This window comes from Megascapheus bottae, chromosome 10 (assembly GCF_031878675.1).
Source record: "Megascapheus bottae isolate mThoBot1 chromosome 10, mThoBot2.hap1, whole genome shotgun sequence".
In the NCBI taxonomy this organism is placed as follows: domain Eukaryota; kingdom Metazoa; phylum Chordata; class Mammalia; order Rodentia; family Geomyidae; genus Megascapheus; species Megascapheus bottae.
In genome coordinates this window covers 11152855-11174354 of record NC_143518.1, presented here as the reverse complement: position 1 = coordinate 11174354, position 21500 = coordinate 11152855, and the positions used below count along the sequence as shown (strand labels likewise).

At 37.6% G+C, this 21500-nt stretch overlaps 1 protein-coding gene across 5 annotated transcripts in view; it reads left to right on the top strand.

Moving 5' to 3' along the window:
- Rgs7 (regulator of G protein signaling 7) overlaps positions 1–21500 on the top strand; it is a 371280-nt gene that overhangs the window by 257069 nt on the left and 92711 nt on the right. For all 5 annotated transcript variants that reach the window (XM_090340183.1, XM_090340186.1, XM_090340184.1 and 2 more), the window contains one exon: positions 7456–7506. In XM_090340183.1, coding sequence (XP_090196309.1) covers positions 7456–7506 — 51 coding nt within the window. The remainder of the gene's footprint in view (positions 1–7455; positions 7507–21500) is intronic.

The following is a 21500-nucleotide window of genomic DNA, read 5'->3' as shown; positions in this document are numbered from 1 at the left end:
ATTTTAGAAAAATGAATCTTTTACTTAAGAAGATATTAAAAACACAACAGTATAGTCATCACAAAGTTCATTTGAACAGCTATTTTTAAGTGAATGAAGTACAACTTTCTTCACATGCAAAAAAATGAATTCACACTGTGTTTTTTAGGAATCTAGTAGTTTTGTAGAACAAAATTCATTGTGCTCACAAAATGGCAGGATTGCATATTCATTTCATTCAAAATTTGACATTGTGCTTTTGAGCTAGCTCCTTGTCTCCTCTCTTCTTGTCTGCTATTTTTTTTTCCTTGATGGAAATATAAAAGCTGAAGAAACTGGAAGGAAGCTGTAGTTTCCACCTATTGTTGTGTCTGCCTGGCACCTCTTCATTCTGAGAAATGTTACTATCCTCCTTCATCAAAGCCATATTTATATGTTGGGATTTGACCTTTCTTAGGACATTTGACTCACAGAGGACTGAGTATCCTGGCCCCCAGCTGAGACCTGCCTTCAAGACTTAGAAAGTATGACTATATGATTTCAGCCTCATACTGTTTATTGGTTTTAAGTGCAGAGTTGTAAATCTAGGAGCTACAAACTTTCATGATCTACTATATGCGTGGGAATCCACAAAAATTATTACCTTTAGAGAAATAAAATGTCCAGAAAAGAACTAACATGAGTAAGGTAGAGAAAATTGTGACAACAGCTGAGTCTGTCTCCATTCATCCTTGAGGCTTGAGTGTAGCTCCTCACCTTAGTTCTAGGTAACTCTTACCATATTACTTGATTTATAGATTTACATTTTATTCTTTCCCACCAAAAGTGTTAAAATAAATAAATTCAATTTGTCTGTTTTATTACTCTTAGGTATTAGCAAATTTTCTTAGAAGTCTAGATAACGATGACCAGGAACATATTTATAATGGAGAAAATGTATCTGGTTACTAGTAGTGGTAATGAAAAATATGTATTCTGGGGAATTAGTAACTTAGTACCAGAAAGAGAATCTACTATGAATTTTGGACTTCAGTACTTTTAGAGATTTGAGATAGTGAAGCTTTGTGCAAGATTGGGAACAAAACAGCCAAAAAGGAAAGGATGTTCTGTAATTGTTTTTTTTGTTTTGTTTTGGTTTTTTACTCCATCTGGGTATATAGAACTTGAAGGTGAGATTATGCAGACTATGGAGTGACAGGTTTGTCAATTACTTACGTTTGTCACAGTGGAGAGTACAAGGGAATTCATGGTGTGAAACACATTCGTATACTATCTTGTTCAAAGCTCATTAGGGAACACCGAGTTTTTGTCATGAGAGATCATAGTCATAGAGTGACCTGGAATTATAGTTTTAAGAAATGTATGCTTCTGTTTTAAACAATAACTCTGATCTTTCTGCGAGTATCCAACCATTTCCTGGAAGCCAAAGACTGCTTTCATTATTCCATCCCTGCTGCTATCCCAAAGCAGACACAGCAGGATACCCACCACCCATTGGTGATTTCCAGATGGTGGCCATTGCTAAACCCCTGTGAACCCACAAATTTAGAAGACATATTTTATAGACTAGGCCAGTATTTCCTATCCCTTTGATTCCTTCTGTTTCTCTTCCTGCTCCCCCTCTCCTTTCTCCCTCTCTCATTATTCGGTTTGAACTCAGATTCTATCTCTTGAGTAATACTTCCAGCCATTATTTATTTTGCTGGCTGTTTTGGAGACCAAATCTAGCAAAGTATTCTTTTTTTTTTTTTTTTTTTTTTTTTTTGCCAGTCCTGGGCTTGAGCTCAGGGCCTGAGCACTGTCCTTGGACTTTCTCAAGGCTAGGGCTCTACCACTTGAGCCTCAGCACCACTTCCGGCTTTTTTCTATGTATGTGGTACCGAGGAATCGAACCCGGGTCTTTATGCATGCTAGGCAAGCACTTTAACCACTAGGCCAAACTCCCGGCCCCCAAAGTATTCTTTTTAGATTGGCCTCAACCCTCTGTCATCCAAATCACAGCCTCCTAAATAGTTTAGGAATATAGGCATGAGCTGTCAGGACCCAAGCCTACCAACATTGACTCTTGCCTTCAATAAGCATTTAATGATAATCTGTGCTGAGGTAAATTTGAAGAGAGTTGGGCAAATGTGGAGAGTAAGATGCTCTTATTTCTTCCAAAGGCTCCAGGAATCTGCTTATCTCTGTATTTCACAGGTTTCCCTTCTTCGCTAGCGATGCAAATCCATAACCTACTTCCAAAGAGACACTGTGCTTGTTCTATGTCACATGATATGCTTGTTATATGATTTTACAGGACTAAGAACAGTTTTGGGGGCATCATTTTCTAGACATATAAAGTGTCTCTGAGTGGGAGATTTTTAAGGTTATCCCATCAAAATGTGGATTTTCTATCACAGACTTTTTCTTTGGTTGTGCTATATATTTGCACTATGGAGGTTTGACTTTAGGGCCTCAAGATTGCTTAGCTTGGTGGTGACTGGCAGTCTACTTCTTGAGTCATGCCTCCAGGTTCTTTTGTGTTTTTGGTCGGTTGTGGGGCTTGAACTCAGGGGCTGGGCATTGTCCCTACCCTTTTATGCTCAAGGCTGTCACTCTACCACTTGAGTCACATGGCCACTTCTGGCTTTTGATGGTTAATTAGAGATAAGGGTCTCATGGGATATTTTCTGCCCAGGCCTGTTTTGAACCATGAACCTCACCCTCCTGAGTAGCTAGGATTATAGGCATGATCCACTGGTGCCCAGTCCTGCTAAATATTTTGGAGATAGCTTATCTCATAGCTACAACCCCCAATCTTTTAAATTTCTGCTTTGTTATTTGCTAGGATCATAGCCTTGAATTATGAGGAACTGGTACTCAACTATATGATAATCTGAATATGTACAATAATATATTATGCACACATATGTGTGTGTGTTATATATATTTAGCCCTGTGGATTGCTGGTTCTGAGGCCTTTTTTTGTTGGTGGTGGTCCAGGTGATGGGGCTTTAACTCTGGCTCTGGGCACTGTTCCTGAGCTCTTTAGCTCAAGGCTAGTACACTACCACTTTGAGCCACAGTGCCACTTATGGTTTTCTGGTGGTTAATTAAAGAGAATAGTCTCATAAACTTTCCTGCCTTGTCTGGTTTTGAACTGCAGTCTTCAGATCTCAGCCTCCTGAGTAGCTGGGATTACAGGTATGATCCACCAATGCCTGGCTCTGAGGTCTTCTCAAAGTCTTTTTTCAGTGCAAGGAGTTTACTCATTCTCCCGAGTGAGAAACACTGCAATGGTTAATGTTCTCCTTAGCAATGTTCAGGACTCCTTCCACTGATATTAAACCTCCAACTTTCTTTAACAGTTTTAGCAGAAAGTATGACAAGAGTTCAGTTTTGTAAAGACTACAAAACAAATTCATAACATTCTGCTTGCTTGAAGGTCTTGCTTTGTCACACTTAAACATTTGTAATATTTTAATATGCATATGTTTAATGTTTTTGTGAATCTCTAGTTGAGGTTGGGCCTAAACACATTGATCTTTGGCTCTTGAACCAGAGGGTATGCACTAGTCTGTGAAGGTGATCATAGAGTCACAGGGGCTTAGAGCAGAGCCAGGTACAGCCATGTCACTACAAGACAGAGGTAGGGAAGTCCTTCCATCACTCAGGTGTATAGCAGAGTTGAAAGATCAGATGGTTGCCAGGCTATGTTTGATCTCATTGTTTAAAGTATGAGTGGTGTAGTGAATTGGTTTTAGAAATATTAGTAGTATGAAAGGCATCACTAGATTTCTTCCTGTTCCATTCATAAGCACTCTTAAAACAGAATGTAGAGAAGGGAGTCTTGCTGTTTTTGTATCTGTTCCTTCAACATCTGATCACTTTTACAGGTCAGAAAAGAGTTGGGGTGAAGGAAACACATATCAGTCCCTGGTAACGGTTTGTGTGCAGGGGAAGGCAGACAAAAGTAAAGAGAGACCAGTGAAATCTCTGGGAGGTAAATAAAATGTGTTGTAAGAAAGTTGCCAGAATGTCTAGGAGAAATGCCTGGTAAGGTGGAATGGACATAGGCCAAACAGGCTTCCCAGAGTAGCTAATGTATAAACTGAAGGTCAGATGAGGAGAAGAAGAAGAAAGAATATGATTCATATAATCATGCAAGAAAAAAACAGTATGGATATGGGATTTGGGGAATCTTCAATACCAGTAATAACAGAAGTAAAAAGTGAGACGTAGAGATAAGGGGAACTTAGGCAAAGTATTCATTGGAGCTTCCCTCCCCACAAACAGAACAGGGGCTTGAGGAATGGGAGGGGTGTGTGGAGAATGGGGTCAGCAGCTATGGAGAGAAGAGGTGCAGAGAGTGTGTGGATCCAAGTTCAGCATATTGGTGTTTATGTCTGCTTACAGAAGGGGAAGGTAAAAGAGGAAGGAGAAAGGAAGAGAGGGAAGGGATAAGGAAAAAAGGAGAAAAGGAAGGCAAAGGAGAAGGGAAGGCAAAGGAGAAGGGAAGGCAAAGGAGAAGGGAAGACAAAGGAGAAGGGAAGGCAAAGGAGAAGGGAAGGCAAAGGAGAAGGGAAGGGAAGGGAGGGGAAGAGAAGGGCAGGGAAGTAGTAGCTGGCACCAGTAGTCATAACTACTCTGGAGGAAAGATCAGAATTTGAGACCGGCCTAGGCAAAATATTTACTAGAGGCTCTATTGAAAAAAAAAAAAAAACAAGAGTTAAAAGGGCTGGGAATGTGACTCCAGTGGAACATAGCCTGCCTAGCAAAGGCACAGTCAGCCGCTAGTATTGCCATAAAGACCCTTCTCTAAAAGTAGTTTTCAATTGTTCTTCACAATTTAAAAAAAAAATCCCACACATCACATTTAGTTTTGGTAAAAAATGGAAATTTTCTAGTAGCAGCTCGCATATATCCCTCTAAACAGATGATCAGCTATGAAAATTGGAGGCAATATATAAGATTTGGGTCTCTGCCAAGTCACATAAATATTTATTTGAAAGTAGAGTTTTCTTTTTTTTTATTTTTAAAGGGAAGATTTAAAATGCAAGGGTGAACACAGTGCTTTCATCTTTCTTGGGTGTTGGAGAAGGACAAGGACTTGCTGTGGAGTCCAAGCCACTCTCCTACTCCAGCACTCAAGTGAGCCTCTTCTGCCTCAGCTTCCATGTGCTTAGACAATAGACACAGACCATTGTGCCTGGCCCTGAATTTTTAATTTTCCTTCCATGGTACTCATTCTCTTTTTTTCAGCTTATTGATGATTGGATTATGGACATTGTTAATACTACATACAAATTCCATCACTAAGGCAAAGGGCACACAAAGACTGCACCCTTGAGTCTTTAAGTCTATCCTTAACACTCAGAGCTATATTAACACATCTTCCTTTTGTACCTAGATGAACCATCTTCTCAAGGACCCTTCAATCAAAGACAACTGTAATATGAACAATTACAGTAGAATACAGAATTACAGTCAGCACATGAAGTTATTTTTAAATATGTGCATATTTAAATTGATTTTAACTACACTTGACACATGAGCGATGGAGACAGAAGGATTGGGAGCTGTAGTCCAGCCTGAATTACATAGAGTGGTCCAGGCTAGCCTGAGCTACGGAGCTATATACTTTGTCTAAAAATACTCAAGGGCTAAGGCTGCATCTCTATGCACATGCCTCAAATACACCTGCCTCAGGTTCCATTGACAGCATTGGGTAGGGGAAAACAATACTGAGCAGGAGTATTTCCTTAACATTTACAATTTGATTGTCAAGCTTGATAATCAGGTTCATTCTGATCTTAGTATTGAACTCTCAATTCCAGAAGCTAGAATCACTTGCCCAATGGTACTGTCATGAATTTTCCAGCTCTCTAGCTGGCAGCATCTCAGCTAGTTCCAGGACAGGATAAAAGGGGACGTTTTTTCACACTGGAATTTTAGTCACACAGAGATGAGGACACAACTTACATGTATATATAGTGATTCACAATGCTTTAGGTAATCCACAAGTTTAATATCAATGAACATCTCACCTTCTGCTCCTCTTTTTGCCACATTTTCAACATCCTATTCCTCTATGCTCCTGGGCCCAGAGTCATTGATTTCTTCACTAATGGTTCTTACTTGCAATTTTCATATCTAATTAGTTCCAAAGTCTGTAACAAGTGATTTCCAGTTTTATTTTGTTGTTGTTTTTTCTTTTGTCAGTCCTGGGGCTTGAACTAAAGGCCTGGGTGCTGTCCCTGAGCTGTTTATCCTTTTGCTGATTAGTTGGAGATAATAGTCTCATGGAGTTTTCTGCCCCAATTCACTTCAAACCATAATTTTCCGATCTCAGGCTCCTGAGTAGTTAGATCCATCAGCTCCCATCTGTAATTCTCTATCTGTTTTACTTCTCTTGGACACTGACCTACCTCAAGATCTGGTCCTTTCAACGCTGGCTCAGAAGATCACAACCAACTGAAACATTGACTCCACATTCCTCTGTTTTTCTTTGTTGTGTTTGAGACAAGTTTCACTATGTAGTCCAGGCATGACTCAAACTAGTTACCTTCCTGCCTCAACTTCTCAAGTACTGGCTGGGATTTTAGGAATGGCCCACTCACATGCCTTTCAATTTGACTTATAGAATAGTACAATGCCAGTCAAATTGATTAAACCTAATTTGATAGCACAGTTTGCTGAAAAAATCTTGCATATCTCTTACAGAAAAATAACACTGATTTTTTATGCCTGGAAGTCTAGCTCTGCTTAAATCACATCCCCATCATTCATTGCTTTTAACTTACTATTCTCAGCACCTATATATAGGAAAGGCACAATAAATTGTTTCTTCTATTTTCTACCTTATAACTTTACAGTTTCTTTCAGCACTTCAGTTTTCGTCTTTTTCATACATCAAAACACAGACTTTAAAATCGACCTGAGGCATTGTTTTCTTCAGACATTTCCTCATGTCTTCTCTAGGTAGTAAAAACATAGTTACTTGTGTGTTGTACTCATTACACACTATTAAGCCATCACTCATGTAATAAACCTGAGGTTGTTCTTCAGGGATTGTGTCATATGAACAACTCTGAGGTCTAAAATGGGGCAAACCACAGTGAAATGAAAGACAACAGGGATTCTAGTGAGGGTCCCAGGCTGTTGCCAACACCAGAGACAAAGGTGAAAGTCAGCCAAAGTTCTCATGTATTTAGACAATCCTGGTATGCCTATGAACTTGGAAGATCACAAAGATCCTAAGAGTGCATTTCACAGAGCATAGTGCTGTGAAAGACATGGGCTTAAAATGAACTTTTCCTTGTTGAAGAAATGTATTCATTTTTAATACCTCATGTGAAAGAGCCATAACTTGTTATTGTAACAAATAGCAAATGTCTTATTGATAACCTGAGAACCAGTAAGGGGAGAGTTCTTAAAATTAAGATGTGTAAATTAAAGGTTCACAACTGTTTGTGTTTTTCTGTTTTCTTTTTCTAGGGTCAGACATTGTTCAGTGGTTAATAAAGAACTTAACTATAGAAGATCCAGGTAAATAAATCATTTTCCCATTGTTGGAATTATTTTTCCTTTGTTTTATTAAATACATTTTCTCAAGGCTATTTAATACAATAATCAAGCAAACTTCCTGAAAAAAATATACCTGAATTTGAACTGTGCATTCAGTATGTACACACATTTTATTTCATTCAACCAATATTTGGTTAAAATTGTGCCTACATTTATAACTTTTCACATAGTACCTTATTTCATATTCTTTAATTCTGGTTATTGATAAATTTTATATCTATATATAATCCAGAAGCAACTGGATAGATGATGTTTATAAATGATTATGAAATATGAGATCTTTTTTCTTTATATGTCACATTAAAGTCGATCTCAAAGTTATTTTGTCTTACCTTCATTGAGAATGAGATTTGAAAACAATGAAGCCATTCACTCCAGTAGGCATTATATTAATTAGAAGGCAAAGTATTTCTTTCCACTGTTTGGGAACAACTTCTGCCAGCTTAAATCTTTTGTGTTGATTGGACAAATTTCTATACATAAAATACATCTAATGATTTTTTAAAGTATAATTGGAAGAGCCTTTACATATGGTAAAAAAAAGATTACCGAAATGCAAATATGAGAATTTACAATGTTTAGAGAAGAAAAAGAATGATTAGGGAAAAAAAGTCTATTTTTTTTGCCAGTCCTGGGTCTTGAACTCAGGGCCTGGGTACTGTCTTTGGGCTTTCTCAAGGCTAGAGCTCTACCACTTGAGCCACAACACCATTTTTGGCTTTTTTTTTTTAAATGTATGTGGTACTGAGGAATCAAACCCAGGTCCTCATGCATGCTAGGCAAGCACTCTACCACTAGGTCAAACTCCCAGCCCAAAGCGTAAACTTTTTAACCAGTGGAACTGAAGTAACTGGAAGTGACATGATAAAGAAGAAAAATGACACACCAAAATTACATATCACTACATCACAACAACTTTTGCCTCTTCCTCTGGTGATTAGAACATTTTAAATTATGGATTATTTAAAAATTAAAATTATTTAAAATTGATAGCACATGTAGCTGATTTTTTTCCCTTTATTATGAACTAACTTTGTAAAGTCATGCCACGTGATAAGCAAATTGAAAGTAGTTTCTAGTGCCTCATGCCTATAAACCTAGCTACTCTGAAGCCAGATCTAGAGGCTATGTCCCATGTCATCATTTCTTTTTTTGCCTGTCTGGTGGCTTGAACTCAGCCCCTGGGCACTGTCCTTAGGCTCTCTCAAGGCTAGCACTCAACCACTTGAGCCACAGCACCACTTCTGGCCTGTTCTGTGTATGTGGAACCAAGGAATCGAACCTAAGGCTTCTTGCAAGCACTCGACTGCTAGGAAAGCACTCTACCACTAGGCAACACTCTTTCTCCCCTCCCCCCCAAATATTTTAAGACTGTGTTTTACAAAGTTTAGATGCAACCATATGCAAGTGGCCCTGAATTTTCATCATAAGTTTTCTATTCTTCTTGTTTTGATTTTTAAATTTATTTTATTTATTTTTTATTTTGTCAGTTGTAGAGCTTGCACTCTGTGTCTGGGGGCTGTTCTTGAGCTCTTCAGCTCAAGGGTAGCACTCTACCACTTTGACCTACAGCACCACTTCCAGTTTTCTGGTGGTTAATTGGAGATAAGAGTCTCAGGCACTTTTGTGCCTGGGCTGGCTTTCAACTGCAAACCTCAGATCTCAGCCTCCTGAATAGCTAGGATTACAGGTATGATCCACTAGCACCTGGCATTTATTTATTTATTTATTTATTTATTCATTTATTTATTTATATTTATTTATTTGCCAGTCCTGGGGCTTTTAACTCTGGGCCTGGGCACTGTCCTTGAGCATTTTTGCTCAAGGCTAGTACTCTGCCACTTGAGCGTAGCACCACTTCCAGCTTTTTCTGTGTGTATTATACTGAGGAATGGAACCCAGAGCTTCATGCATGGTAGCAAGCATTCTACCATCAGAACACTATCCCAACCCTTTGGTCATAGTTTCTAACCAGTTGAATTATTTTTCACTTTTTGCAGCACAGTTAGCTGAATTGAATGGTTAAAATGCATGTCATTTTATACTTTAAACATGACTTACTCAATGAAATCTTCAGTTTCTACTTTCATTACCTCTAGCCTCAGGAATAATGACATTAGATAGTATTTCAACTATTTCTTGTTTGATCTGATTATCTTTGTAAAACAATCACATATATTGTTCTTATTACTTTGATTGAATCTATGAAATAATATGTAGGAGATAGACATTATCGCCAGCTATTCAGTAAAATGTCCAAGTCAGTTAGTTCTCAGTCATTTCTTGATGTTGTTCAACAGTGGAAATTTGCTCCATTGATTTGTCAAGGGTATGGCAACCAATGATTCCACCTGTGCTTCTCCTAAAGAGAAAAGAGGGAAATTTTAATAGGCTGTTCACCATCAAACTAAGCTTAATGTTAAAAAAAGAGCTTAAAACACAGAGAGAAGAACAAAATTAGAAGTAAATAAATTTAACAAGAACAAGAGATTACGTTTTCAAAATTTAAAAATGTCTTTCTCTAGAAGCAGTATGAAATTTCTAGAAGAAGCCAAGATACAAGCAAGTCAGATGCCTTTAAGAACTGGGTTGAGTAACCTGATTGTCACTGAATGAATTAAATCAACCCATGGTGCCCACCATTACACAGAAAGTCTGCCACCTGTCTTCCTAGATTGCCAACAGTACTTTGAAGAAAGCACTCTAAATTATATTGCTTAACTTAATAGAAGCCCATTACAAATGGCCTCTGTATTCCATGGATTTGGTTAGATGGCAGGAGAGATCACAATGTTATAAACACACTGACTCATTAGGACTGAGAAAGTAAAAATGCCACTGTAATCCTTCATAATGATGTGGACTTGCTAAAGCATTTTGGGCTTTACTAAAGCATTTCAAATGAGTGATTCATAGCCATGACTTGAGGTAGACAGATGTTATTTTACAATTGGAAAACCAACAGAGAAAAACTTGTGAAGTCCAAATTCACACAAAAACTTGAAGTAGAACAATGCTCTCCCAGTGTTGTCCCTGTTTGCTTCTTTTTGAGCAAATGTATTGTAACTGGGTTTGATTTTTATAAAGACAAGCATAGTATAAGAGGGACAGGACAGACATGACCCAATGACAACGTGAATAATGTAATTGATTCCTGGACTTGGTGCAATGTTTAATACGAAATCCATGGCATTTCCTTTTGGTAGAGACATTTTCAACTTAACTCATATGTAATACAAGTAAAATTAAAAAGAGCTTTCGGAAAGATCTTTAAGTTGTTTTAAACAAAATCTTGTTTGAATAGAGAGCATTTAAACCATCCTTGCAGTCACCTCAAAACCAATGTGCCTCTATAATTTTATATTTTATTGCACATTCTCTACACCTTCATGTAAATATGAAATGAATGAAACTAGCCCCTATTGTTACAGCTGACTGTTAGGGGGGTGAAGGCCCCTAATGATATGGATCAAAGCCTTTATCTATATCTCTAACAAAATCAGTTTGAACTAGTTTCATAAGAGATATTGCCTACACATCTATATTGAGGATGTGAATTTCATGTTATAAATAATGATTAAGAACTGACCAAAATCTTTATATCATTGGATCAATAACCTTCTCTTTTTCTTTTTTCTTTTGTTGTGAGGCTTGAACTCTGGCCCTGGGTGTTGTCCCTGAGCTCTTTAGCTCAAGGCTACTCTTGAGTCACAGCGCCACTTCCGGTTTTCTGGTGGTTAATTGGAGATAAGAGTCTCAAGGTCTTTAGTGCACAGGCTGGCTTTGAACCTCAATCCTCAGATCTCAGCCTCCTGAGTAGTTAGGTTTATAGGTGTGAGCAACTGCACCCAGCTACCAATAACTTTTAAATTAGTATCAAATAGTTTTATTTTAACTTATCTTCTCATATACAATGGATCTTGATCAGAATCACCACTTCATCATGTTCCGTTCTCTGTTTCTCCTTCCCAAACTGGTTTCTTTCTTCCATTTCTCACACATATACATAAATTATTATGTATTTGCTCTACTTTCCCACCATTCTCCAATTATTATCTAGTCCATATATGCTTCAACTTCCTAATTTTTTAAATTAAATTGCATAACAGTTGTTCAAAGGAGTTTCATCATCGTACACAGTGTTCTAAATATTTCCTGTGAGATGAGCAAGCACAGTTGTCCCTTAGTGTATTTAATTCAATATGATGTTACCTTCAGAAGAGAAGAAATTCATTTTTCTATTTGCTTTGTTGATACCACATCTCTCTCTGCTCATTCTGGGATGACAGAATGCATTGAGTTGCCTGGCATCAGTTTTCCCCATTTTTGGAGGTTGAAAAGTTGAAGGTGAATACATTTGGAGGTTTGCTGTCTGCTGAGATCCACCTCCTGGTTCATAGACAGTCATCTTTCACCATGACCTCATATGATTCAAGGGAAGGAGGATCTCTCTGTATCCTTTTGAATAAATGTACCAATCCAACTAATGAAATTTTATCTCATTAACCAATCACCTCAAAAGATCTCTGTCTCTACTAACTATCACGCTTTGTTCTAAAATAGGAAGTAGAATAGCATTGTTATTTGGTCTTTAGAATATCTCAGTTTTTACAAAGTTGAGATACAGTACCACTTATTTTTTATTTTTTTTTTGCAAGTCCTGGGCTTGAGCTCAGGGCCTAAGCACTGTCCTTGGGCTTTCCTCAAGGCTAGAGCTCTACTACTTGAGCCCGAGCACCACTCTACCACTAGGCCAAACTCCTGGCCTGTTTTTGTTTTTGTTTGGGGTTTTGAGGCTTGAACTCAGGCCCTGTGCTCTGTCCCTGAGCAATTTTGCTCAGGTAGCATGCTACCACTTCCTGCTTTTGGGTCATTTATTGGAAATTAGAGTCTTTCCTGGTCTGACTTAGAACCATTATCTTCAGATCTCAGCTTCCTGAGAATCTAGGATTATAAACGTGAGTCACCAGTGCCTAGAACCACATAATCTTGTTTAATATCATTAGAAGCCTATCTTTTGGTGGTATTTGCTCCCTTGGGATGCTCTGGCAAGGTGGAAAAGTGAAAAGTCTGCCAGTGTTTGTCTGTGGCATCTGCCATTCAGTGCAGTAAATTCCACCTGGCAGAGTCTAATTACATCTAGGCTCTTTGAAGTAGCTGGTTTGTATGCTTGTTTTTTTTGTTTTGAGTAGGAAAATAAAAAAATAAAATTATGTTTAAATAGTTGTACAAAGGAAATCATACTTATGGGTCTTCCTGAAGTTCATGAATAAGTTTCTATTATGGCTGTAGGGTGTAGTCCACCAACATATCTGTTACTGTGTTAGTTCAGCTTTGCTACTGATAGAGGATTATTTTTCAATTGTATTTTATTGTCAGGTTAATATATAGAGTGGTTGCAGTTACACTCATCAGGTAGTGTGTGATTTATTTCTCATACATTGATACCCTGTCTCATGTTTTTGCCCCCCTCTCCTTTCCCCTACCCCTCCCAGTTATCTCCCCTTTCCCTTCCTTATTTCAAATAAACAGATAAGCATATATACAATATACCAGCTAGCAAAGTCAGGTATAATAACCTCATGAGATTAACCATAAGGGGGAAAAAAGAGAAAAGAAATAACTTCACATAGTACTTTAAGAACAACAAATCACAAAGAGAAACCTGATCAAGGATTTTCTAGCTTAGACTTTCCTTGAATCCTTTGCTTTCTGCTTTTGTTACTATCTCGATGCATTTGCACTAAGGAAGGATCATGGACATTATGAACATTAATGAAGGTGTGCCCTCTGCCCATGCTGGCTGTTTTTCCCCCTACCTAAGTTTCTTACCTGGAAAGGGTGCAAAAGAGCTCACATTGAACACCAACTATTTATCAAACATCAGGTAGAGAATTTGGTGCATCCCATAATTTCCTAAAGAAATAAAAGAGAAAAATTTTACCAAGTATGTGGAAGGTAAGAGAGGCAGGAGAGGTGGGATAAGGAGGGCAAGGAAGAGAGGGAAGAAGGGAGAAAATATTGATATTCACATCAGAAGCATTTGATTTAATGAATGTTTTCACTTTAGACAAGTAGAGTGGGCCTCGCTTTGTGGTGAAAGCTGGAAACTGAGACCTGAGCAGAGCTCGTGCAGGTCCATCACTGATGCCTGATCTGTTGGAAAGCAGATGAACACAGGATATCTGTTGGTGGTCTGGCTCACCAAGCCTTCTCTATGGGGTTCAGTTTGTGACTTTTCTCATTTTTATCTATCTTTCTCTGTTTTGTTTTTGTTTTTGCTTTTCTTTTTGTACATAGATTACTTACTGATATGGCAAACAATTAACAAATTAGGTTCTGGAAACCTAATTAGAATTTCAACCTTTTTTTGGAGAACATTGTCATAACAAGGCCAAAATTAAATAGACTTATAAATACGTGCCAAATTCATTTTAGGAGCATTTTCTGCCATGGAAGTGTGTGATAGTTCTTCATTATCTATTAGAAAAGAAAACAAAAGTGAAGCTTATTCCACTAACCCAATAAAAAAAAGAAAAATTATCTTATTTTACTGTCTGTTTTTGTCACTAGCTGGTTGACTTTTTTGCTTCTTTTTTTCTTTTTAGGTCTGTTTTGTTGTTGTTGTTTGTTTTGTTTTTGTAGATACAAGTTCCTTGTATAAGCAACCATGAACTTTTATATTTTCAGAAAGCAATATACCATAAATAATGTTTTAAAAATCAAAAATGAGGAAGAATGGAAGAAAGATGAATGCCAGAAAACTTTAAAGAAAGAAAGACCTGTATTCTCAGGATACCATCTAAAGATGTACTTATCATTTGGGCTTATGAAATTCACAGGGATATGTGGTTATGTCTGTTATGTAGAAGGGCCTACGACAGTTGTTATAAGAGCTGTCTGTAGCCAGACCTCTTTGTTATTTACAAAAGAAAACAGAGTATCTCTTATTCCTCAGTTGCAGAATGAGTTTTATAATTTTTCCTCATTGTTCAACCTGAGAACAATGTTCTATTTTTATGTCATAGTTCTGGACTCTTTTCCTTCCCCTATAACCAAGTATGATAGATGTGTGCCTATTGATGTACCAAGATCTGATTAATGTGCATTGAGAAGCTCTGTAGTACAACTCTGCTTTTGTTTGCATGTGAAATGAATATCCTCACAAGCATCCTTTCACAATCAACACCTGCATTAGTGTCTTAATAGGAAAGGACCCATCTTTTTTTCTATCTTTTTTAAATAAAGTTTTTAGGGCCGGGAGTTTGGCCTAGTGGTAGAGTGCTTGCCTAGCATGCACGAAGACCCATGTTTGATTCCTCGGTATCACACACATAGCAAAAGGCTGAAAGTGGTGCTGTGGCTCTAGTGGTAGAGCACTTGCCTTGAGAAAGCCCAAAGACAGTGCTCAGGCCCTGAGTTCATGCCCCAGGACTGGCAAAAAGAAGTTTTTATTAACACTACGTATTTCCTTCATATTTCAAATGTCATGTTCTACACACATGTATTCAAGAAAGGAATCTTTATAAAAGTTAGCTTTTCTTTGCCATACATAACAATATATATATATATAATATATCGATATATGTCTATAGAATATATATCCCATCATAGACTTTATGTCTACATGGATATATTTATATCTCTAAATTAATGTCAATTTTCTGGAGTTCCTGAGTATTGAGTCATCGCTCTTGTATTGTTTGTACCTAATACTCATATATCAAGAAGACCATTTGCCTTTTGCTCCTTCGGTATTGACTTATCTCACTCAACATAATTTGCTCTAGTTCCATCCACTTCCCAATGAATTCCATTATTTTAAGGAAAAAGATCAATCTTTTTAAAACACTCAGTTACAAAACTGAATTGCAATATGCAATATGATAATGAAATTTGGAAATTTCCCTTTAAGCAAGGGTATCTTCAAGACGAATAATACTATTTTTTTAACTTTGCAGTTTGAATTATAGGAATTGACCCTTTTTAAGTTATTCAGAATGGTTGTATCCAGTTATGTTCACTGGGCTCTGAGTCCCATCAGAACGTATTATACAAATCATGAAGAATTTTGATGAACTCCAATTTTACATGAGGCAAATACCCAGGTGTTGGTTTGTCTATCAACATCTGCTTTTTTTTTGTTTTTGAAGACAAAGATCTACCAATTGTCACTTATTGTACTTAATTTTACATGAACTAACTGTCCAGTTTCAGCCATCCTGATGTTTGAGTAAGTCCTTCCTTGAAGGGAGAAATGTCACCTATATAAACTTGTAGTATCTGTTGCTGTTTTTCTGTGTAACAAAAAAGACAAATGGGGCTGGAGAGGAAGCTAAAGTAGTAGAACTCCTTCCTAGCAAGAGTGAGGCCTTGCGTTCCACCCTCAGTTCCACTAAAAAAAAAAAAAAACCATGAAAAACAAAAAAATAGAAAGTGATGGACACATCACTTTTCTTATTCTGCTTCCGATAGCTTTCCTTGTGAACTACGATCTTCCTTCAGAGGTCTGCAGCAATTCCTTATGTACCCCAGAAAAGAGTAAAACACATCCTATGACAGTCATGATTAAAACCCTGGCACATCTGTCCAGTTTGCTTTGAATACTTGATATTACTGAAATTATTATTGGAAGTACATTCACTCAGTGTCTTCTTAGCCTCCTGCATTTAAATGTCCTCTTGTGTGACCTATGAACCCACAATTCCTGTCCTTTTGGGAGTGCTCTGTCCTTCAGTGCTCTCTTCACATCACTCTTTCTTAAATACAGTAACCTTCTTCTGCTATCAACTTGACCCAAACCAAAACCTCTTAACTCTCCACAGTTATTAGAAAGACCATTCCACTCCACAGATTTTCCCTGATTGCTTAGGACTGCATTTTCATAAAATTAAGTTTGCTTGATTAAAAAAAGAAAATATAACAGTAGACAAAGTGGCACTTAACAGACCAGATCTGAACTGAAGCTTTAACTGTACACTGTGGCTTCTAGCTTCCAAGTCTAGAAGCAAAGGTCCACAACGCCTAAACCAAATCCTGTCACATTCAGACCCAGAACATGTGTTAAGTTCATCATATCAGGGGAAAATATACCTTCGTTGGACTCTTCTTGGTCAGTTACTGAATTCTCATTCTTGACTCTCAAACTAACTTTTCTCAAAGCCGAGAATGTTGACACCCTCCAAACACAGATTTTTGAAGTTATGTAGCCTAGACTGATGTTAAACTTAAGATGATCCTACCTCCACCTCCACAGATACCTTACATGACAAACGTCAGCCCTGTTAACAGGGACAGGAATGGTTACCCACTGTGATACGATTGTCTGAGGACTTAATTTTGTTCTTTGATCCCTATCTGTCTGCCACAAATGGCCTGTATATATTGTGTACATAATTAATACTGTTGAATTGAATTCACTTAAAAAGATGATATTGACTTTAAAATTACGAAAGTTTGTATCTTTTGCATTTCACTTGACATTGTGAGGAGAATATGTCCATACTCATCCTCTTTGCCCTTATCGGAAGTTTTCTTCAAGGAGGACCCTGGATTTCCATGATATTCCTTAACACAGTGCATTTGACTATAGGATTATCATCTGGGTTCCAAAGAATATCTTTTAAATAAAATCAACAAGTTAATCATCCATAGAAAAATGTTCTATGTATTCTGAGATAGCCATCGTAAGTTGCTTTTCATTCTTATAGAACTGAGTTGATTTCAAACTAGTCATCTATAGAAACTTTCTGTACAAAAGGAGTTTTATGAGCAATTATAGTGCCCATTAGAATAAGACATGACTGTAGACTTTGAAGTTATGCATCAATTGGACCCTCAAATTTGATAAATAGGCCTATCCCTAATACCACTGAACAACATCCCAATTTATATCTGGCCTCTGCTATGATACTGTTCAGAATTAAATTATTCTGTACAATGGCTGTGTTTAGAGCCAATATGAACTAGAATGCCCCTCATTGAAGATCATGGCACCACACCCTGCTAATCCTACTTGCCCTCTAGAAGAGCAAGAAGAGTGGATAATGGAGCAAAAATTGCCTAGCAGCTGGGGGCTGTTGCATATAGAATGGAATACTGTGTCAGGATTTTGGGCAGTAGAACAAGGGATTTTTTTTCCTTCTTGTCTCTATACTTCACATACATTTTTTTTCTGATGCTGGATATGACATCTGCTACAAATAAATGCACATGCTTTCAAACTGTACAAATACACTCCTTTCTGAGTTCTGACTTACAAATTTCATATTGTATTATACTTGTTTGTGTAATAAGTTTCTCTTATATTGAACAGTCCCCAGTCGGCCACCTTATTTTATCCTAATATCTATGTTGTCTTCTAAATACCTCCCCAGTCTGTCTTCTACCCCCTGACATGCCTGTCCTCATTTCCACCAGAGACATATTTTATTGAGAACTTTTGGTGTGTTTTCTGGGTGTCGAACTTGAACTCAAAGCCTGAGTGAGCACTATCTATGAATGTTTATTGGCTCAAGGCTAATGCTCTACCATTGAGCCATACCTCAACTTCTGGCTTTTTGGTGTTTAACTGGAGGTAACAGTATCATTGTTTTTTTTGTTTTGTTTTGTTTTTTTTGCCAGTCCTGGGCTTGAGCCCAGGGCCTGAGTGCTGTCCTTGGACTTTCTCAAGGCTAGAGCTCTACCACTTGAGCCTCAGCACCACTTCTGGCTTTTTTGTATGTATGTGGCACCAAGGAATCGAACCCGGGTCTTCGTGCATGCTAGGCAAGCACTTTAACCACTAGGCCAAACTCCCGTCCCAATATCATTGTTTTTATCTCCCTGGGTTGGTTTCAAAACATGAGCTCCAAAGCTCAGCCTTCTGAGTAGTTAAGGTTACATGTGTGTCGCCAGTGGTTCCTAGCTGTAATAACCTTTTTTTTCCCCCCAGTTTGGAGCTTGAACTCAGGACCTAGGTGCTGTCTTCGAGCCTTTTTGTTGTTAAGGCTAGGCTCCACCATGAGCCACAACATCATTTCTTGTTTTTGAGTTATCAATTGGGCATAAGAGTCTCACAGGGACTTTCTGCCCAGGCTGGCTTCAAATGGTGATCCTCAGATCTCAGTCTCCTGAGTAAATAAGATTACAGATGTGAGCCATGGGCACCCAGCTTGCAGTAACCTTTTAACTACCTTTATATTCATGAATTATGCAGCCATGGCTGGATTTAAAAGATTAAAGAAAAATTATATCAATATTGATTATATACAGATTTTTTCTTCTTGTTATTACACCTTATATAAGACAACATAGCAACTATTTTTATAGCACTTACCTTGTGTTCTATAAGAAATTTACTGGTGATTTAACATTTATGGAGAAATATGTAATATACACATATATAAGGCTCTTAAGAATTTTCCTTTTTTGTTGCTGTTAGAAAGTGGTAGAATTTATTTCCTATGTGCAGTGAAGAACAACTATATTTTTTTCCCTTGTCCAACACCAGTAAATTGATTCACCTGAATCAAAAACTACCTAGCTAAAAATGCAGACATAATCATGTCTCCTTTAAGGTTTAAAAACTGTTGGGCCCCCTTTATTAAGTTTGTGAATTTAAAAGGTGAGCCATCAAATAAATGGACTCTTAATCACAAAGGCTAATAAAATTTCAATGGGACAAACAGAGTGTCCTGGGCACACGTTCCTAACTTTTATTTTGAACATGCAGTCCTTTATAATATAGCCACATTAATCTCTGTCTCTGATGAGATCTCCATTCCTTGCCTGGCCCTATGCTTTCTCATCATCAAGCTGTTGGCTGCTTCTCAAATGGACTGCCATATACTTTTAATTACCATCATCTACAATCACTCATTTCTTGGCTTGGAACCACTTCTTGTTCCCTAACTCCTGCTTTTTATTTAGGACTTGAATTAAACATAAACCTCCAAGATTAGATTAGAGAATTTCTTCAATGTATTTCCAGAACACCGTGGGGTTATGCTGCTGAGACAGAATATAAGTAGCCTCTTCCTTGTTTGTTTTTACCTATTAAATAAACTGTAAACTTCAGGCTGGACCAGCACTTTGTTCAATGTTGTTCCCCGTGAACAGAGTTCATGACTAAGCTGCACTTAGATTTTAGAACATAATTAAAATCAGGCTGAAGGTTTGTATGTCATAGAGACATATTAATCTATGTAATAAAACATTATGTCTATAGAGTCATAGATTTTTATGTCGATGTAGTTGTGTTTATATTTCTAGTACCATGTCTATAGCATTGGGTATGCAACTATTGAGTCCTCGCTCTTGTACTGTATGGATCTAATAGCCACATATTAAGGATACCATGAGCCTTTTGTTCCTTTGGTCTTGACTTGTCTCACTCAACATGATTCGCTCTAGATTCATCCACTTCCCTGCAAATGCCATTATTTTATCTTGTCTGTTGGCTATGTAGAATTCCATTGTATCCATCTTTCTCTTTTTGCCCTTCCTTCTTCCTTTCCTTCCTTTCCTCCCCTTCCCTCTTTTTTTTTTGCCAGTCCTGGGCTTGAACTCAGGGCCTGAGCACTGTCCTTCGACTTTCTCAAGGCTAGAGCTCTACCACTTGAGCCTCAGCACCACTTCCTGCTTTTTTCTATGTATGTGGTACCGGGGAATTGAACCTGGGTTTTCATGCATGCTAGGCAAGCACTTTAACCACTAGGCTAAACTCCCAGCCCCCAGTCCCCTTTCCCTCTTTCTTCCCCTTTCCCTCCCTTCCTTCTTTCCTTTCCTTCCTTCTTTCCTTTCCTTCCTTCTTTCCCTTCCTTCCTTCCTTCCTTCCTTTTTACTTTCCTTCAACATCTATCATTTCAGAAGAGTACTTGAAGAATAAAAAGAAGCAATTTAGATAAATAAACTTGATATTTGTATTTAAAGTAGACTTTTTTTGGTCAACATAGTGATTAAAGATAGAATGTGTGGCATCAACCACAATACAAAGACCACTGAACTGAAAATTCTTGCTACTTTTTTGGTTGTTGTTTGCTAATCATGGGAATTGAACTCAGGGTCTAGGCGGTGTCCCTCAGCCTCTCTGTCATCAAGGCTAGTACTCTATCACTTGAGTCACAGTTCCACTTCTGGATTTTTCTGAGTAGTTCATTGAAGCTATGTCTCACAGACTTTCCTGTGGGGCTGGCTTTCAACCATGCCCCTAAGATCTCAGCCTTCTGACTAGCTAGAATTATAGATATTGAGCCACCAGCTCCTGACTTTTTGCCACTTTTTAATGTATCAGACTATTTTCTTCAAAAAGATGTAAATTAGTGCTGAATGCCATTTGAAGTGCTAAGTACATCCTATATCATATTGAAATTACTATATTACATTACTCACTATGCCAGTGGGTATCATGTTACCAAGCAAACTTTATATCTCTTTCAGATATTCTGATTCCTCTATCATTTCATAACAATTTTCATCTGATGTGAGTGAAAATAAACACAAGCATGTGCGTGGTAAATTTCTAAAGAACTCACTTAAGGCTAATATCAACTCTTAATTTATAATACATTTTACTGAAGGGCAGGAAAAATGCAACATTGTTTCTTCCTTACAATAAAACAAGGAACAAATAAAAACTATAAATAGAGAAATAAAATATTACTGGAACCTTGCATTTTGCTGATATAATCTGTTTTGCCAAGATTACATCATCTTTAACTGAATTAAACATCTTAACATGATGTTTTAATATCCTTTATGCCAGCATTTGTTCCACCAACTTTGCTCTTTTCATTGTTGTAAGAAGGGTTTGAATTTAAAGCATCACGCATGCTTGGCTTGATTTGCTTGCTCAGCTTTCCCTCTAATTTCTGAGCCTTCCTTGTAGTCTGGTTTTCTGCTTGGTATTTTGGAGATGAAGTCTTCCTGACTTTTCTGCTTAGGCTAGCTTCAAACATTGATGCTATAGACCTCAA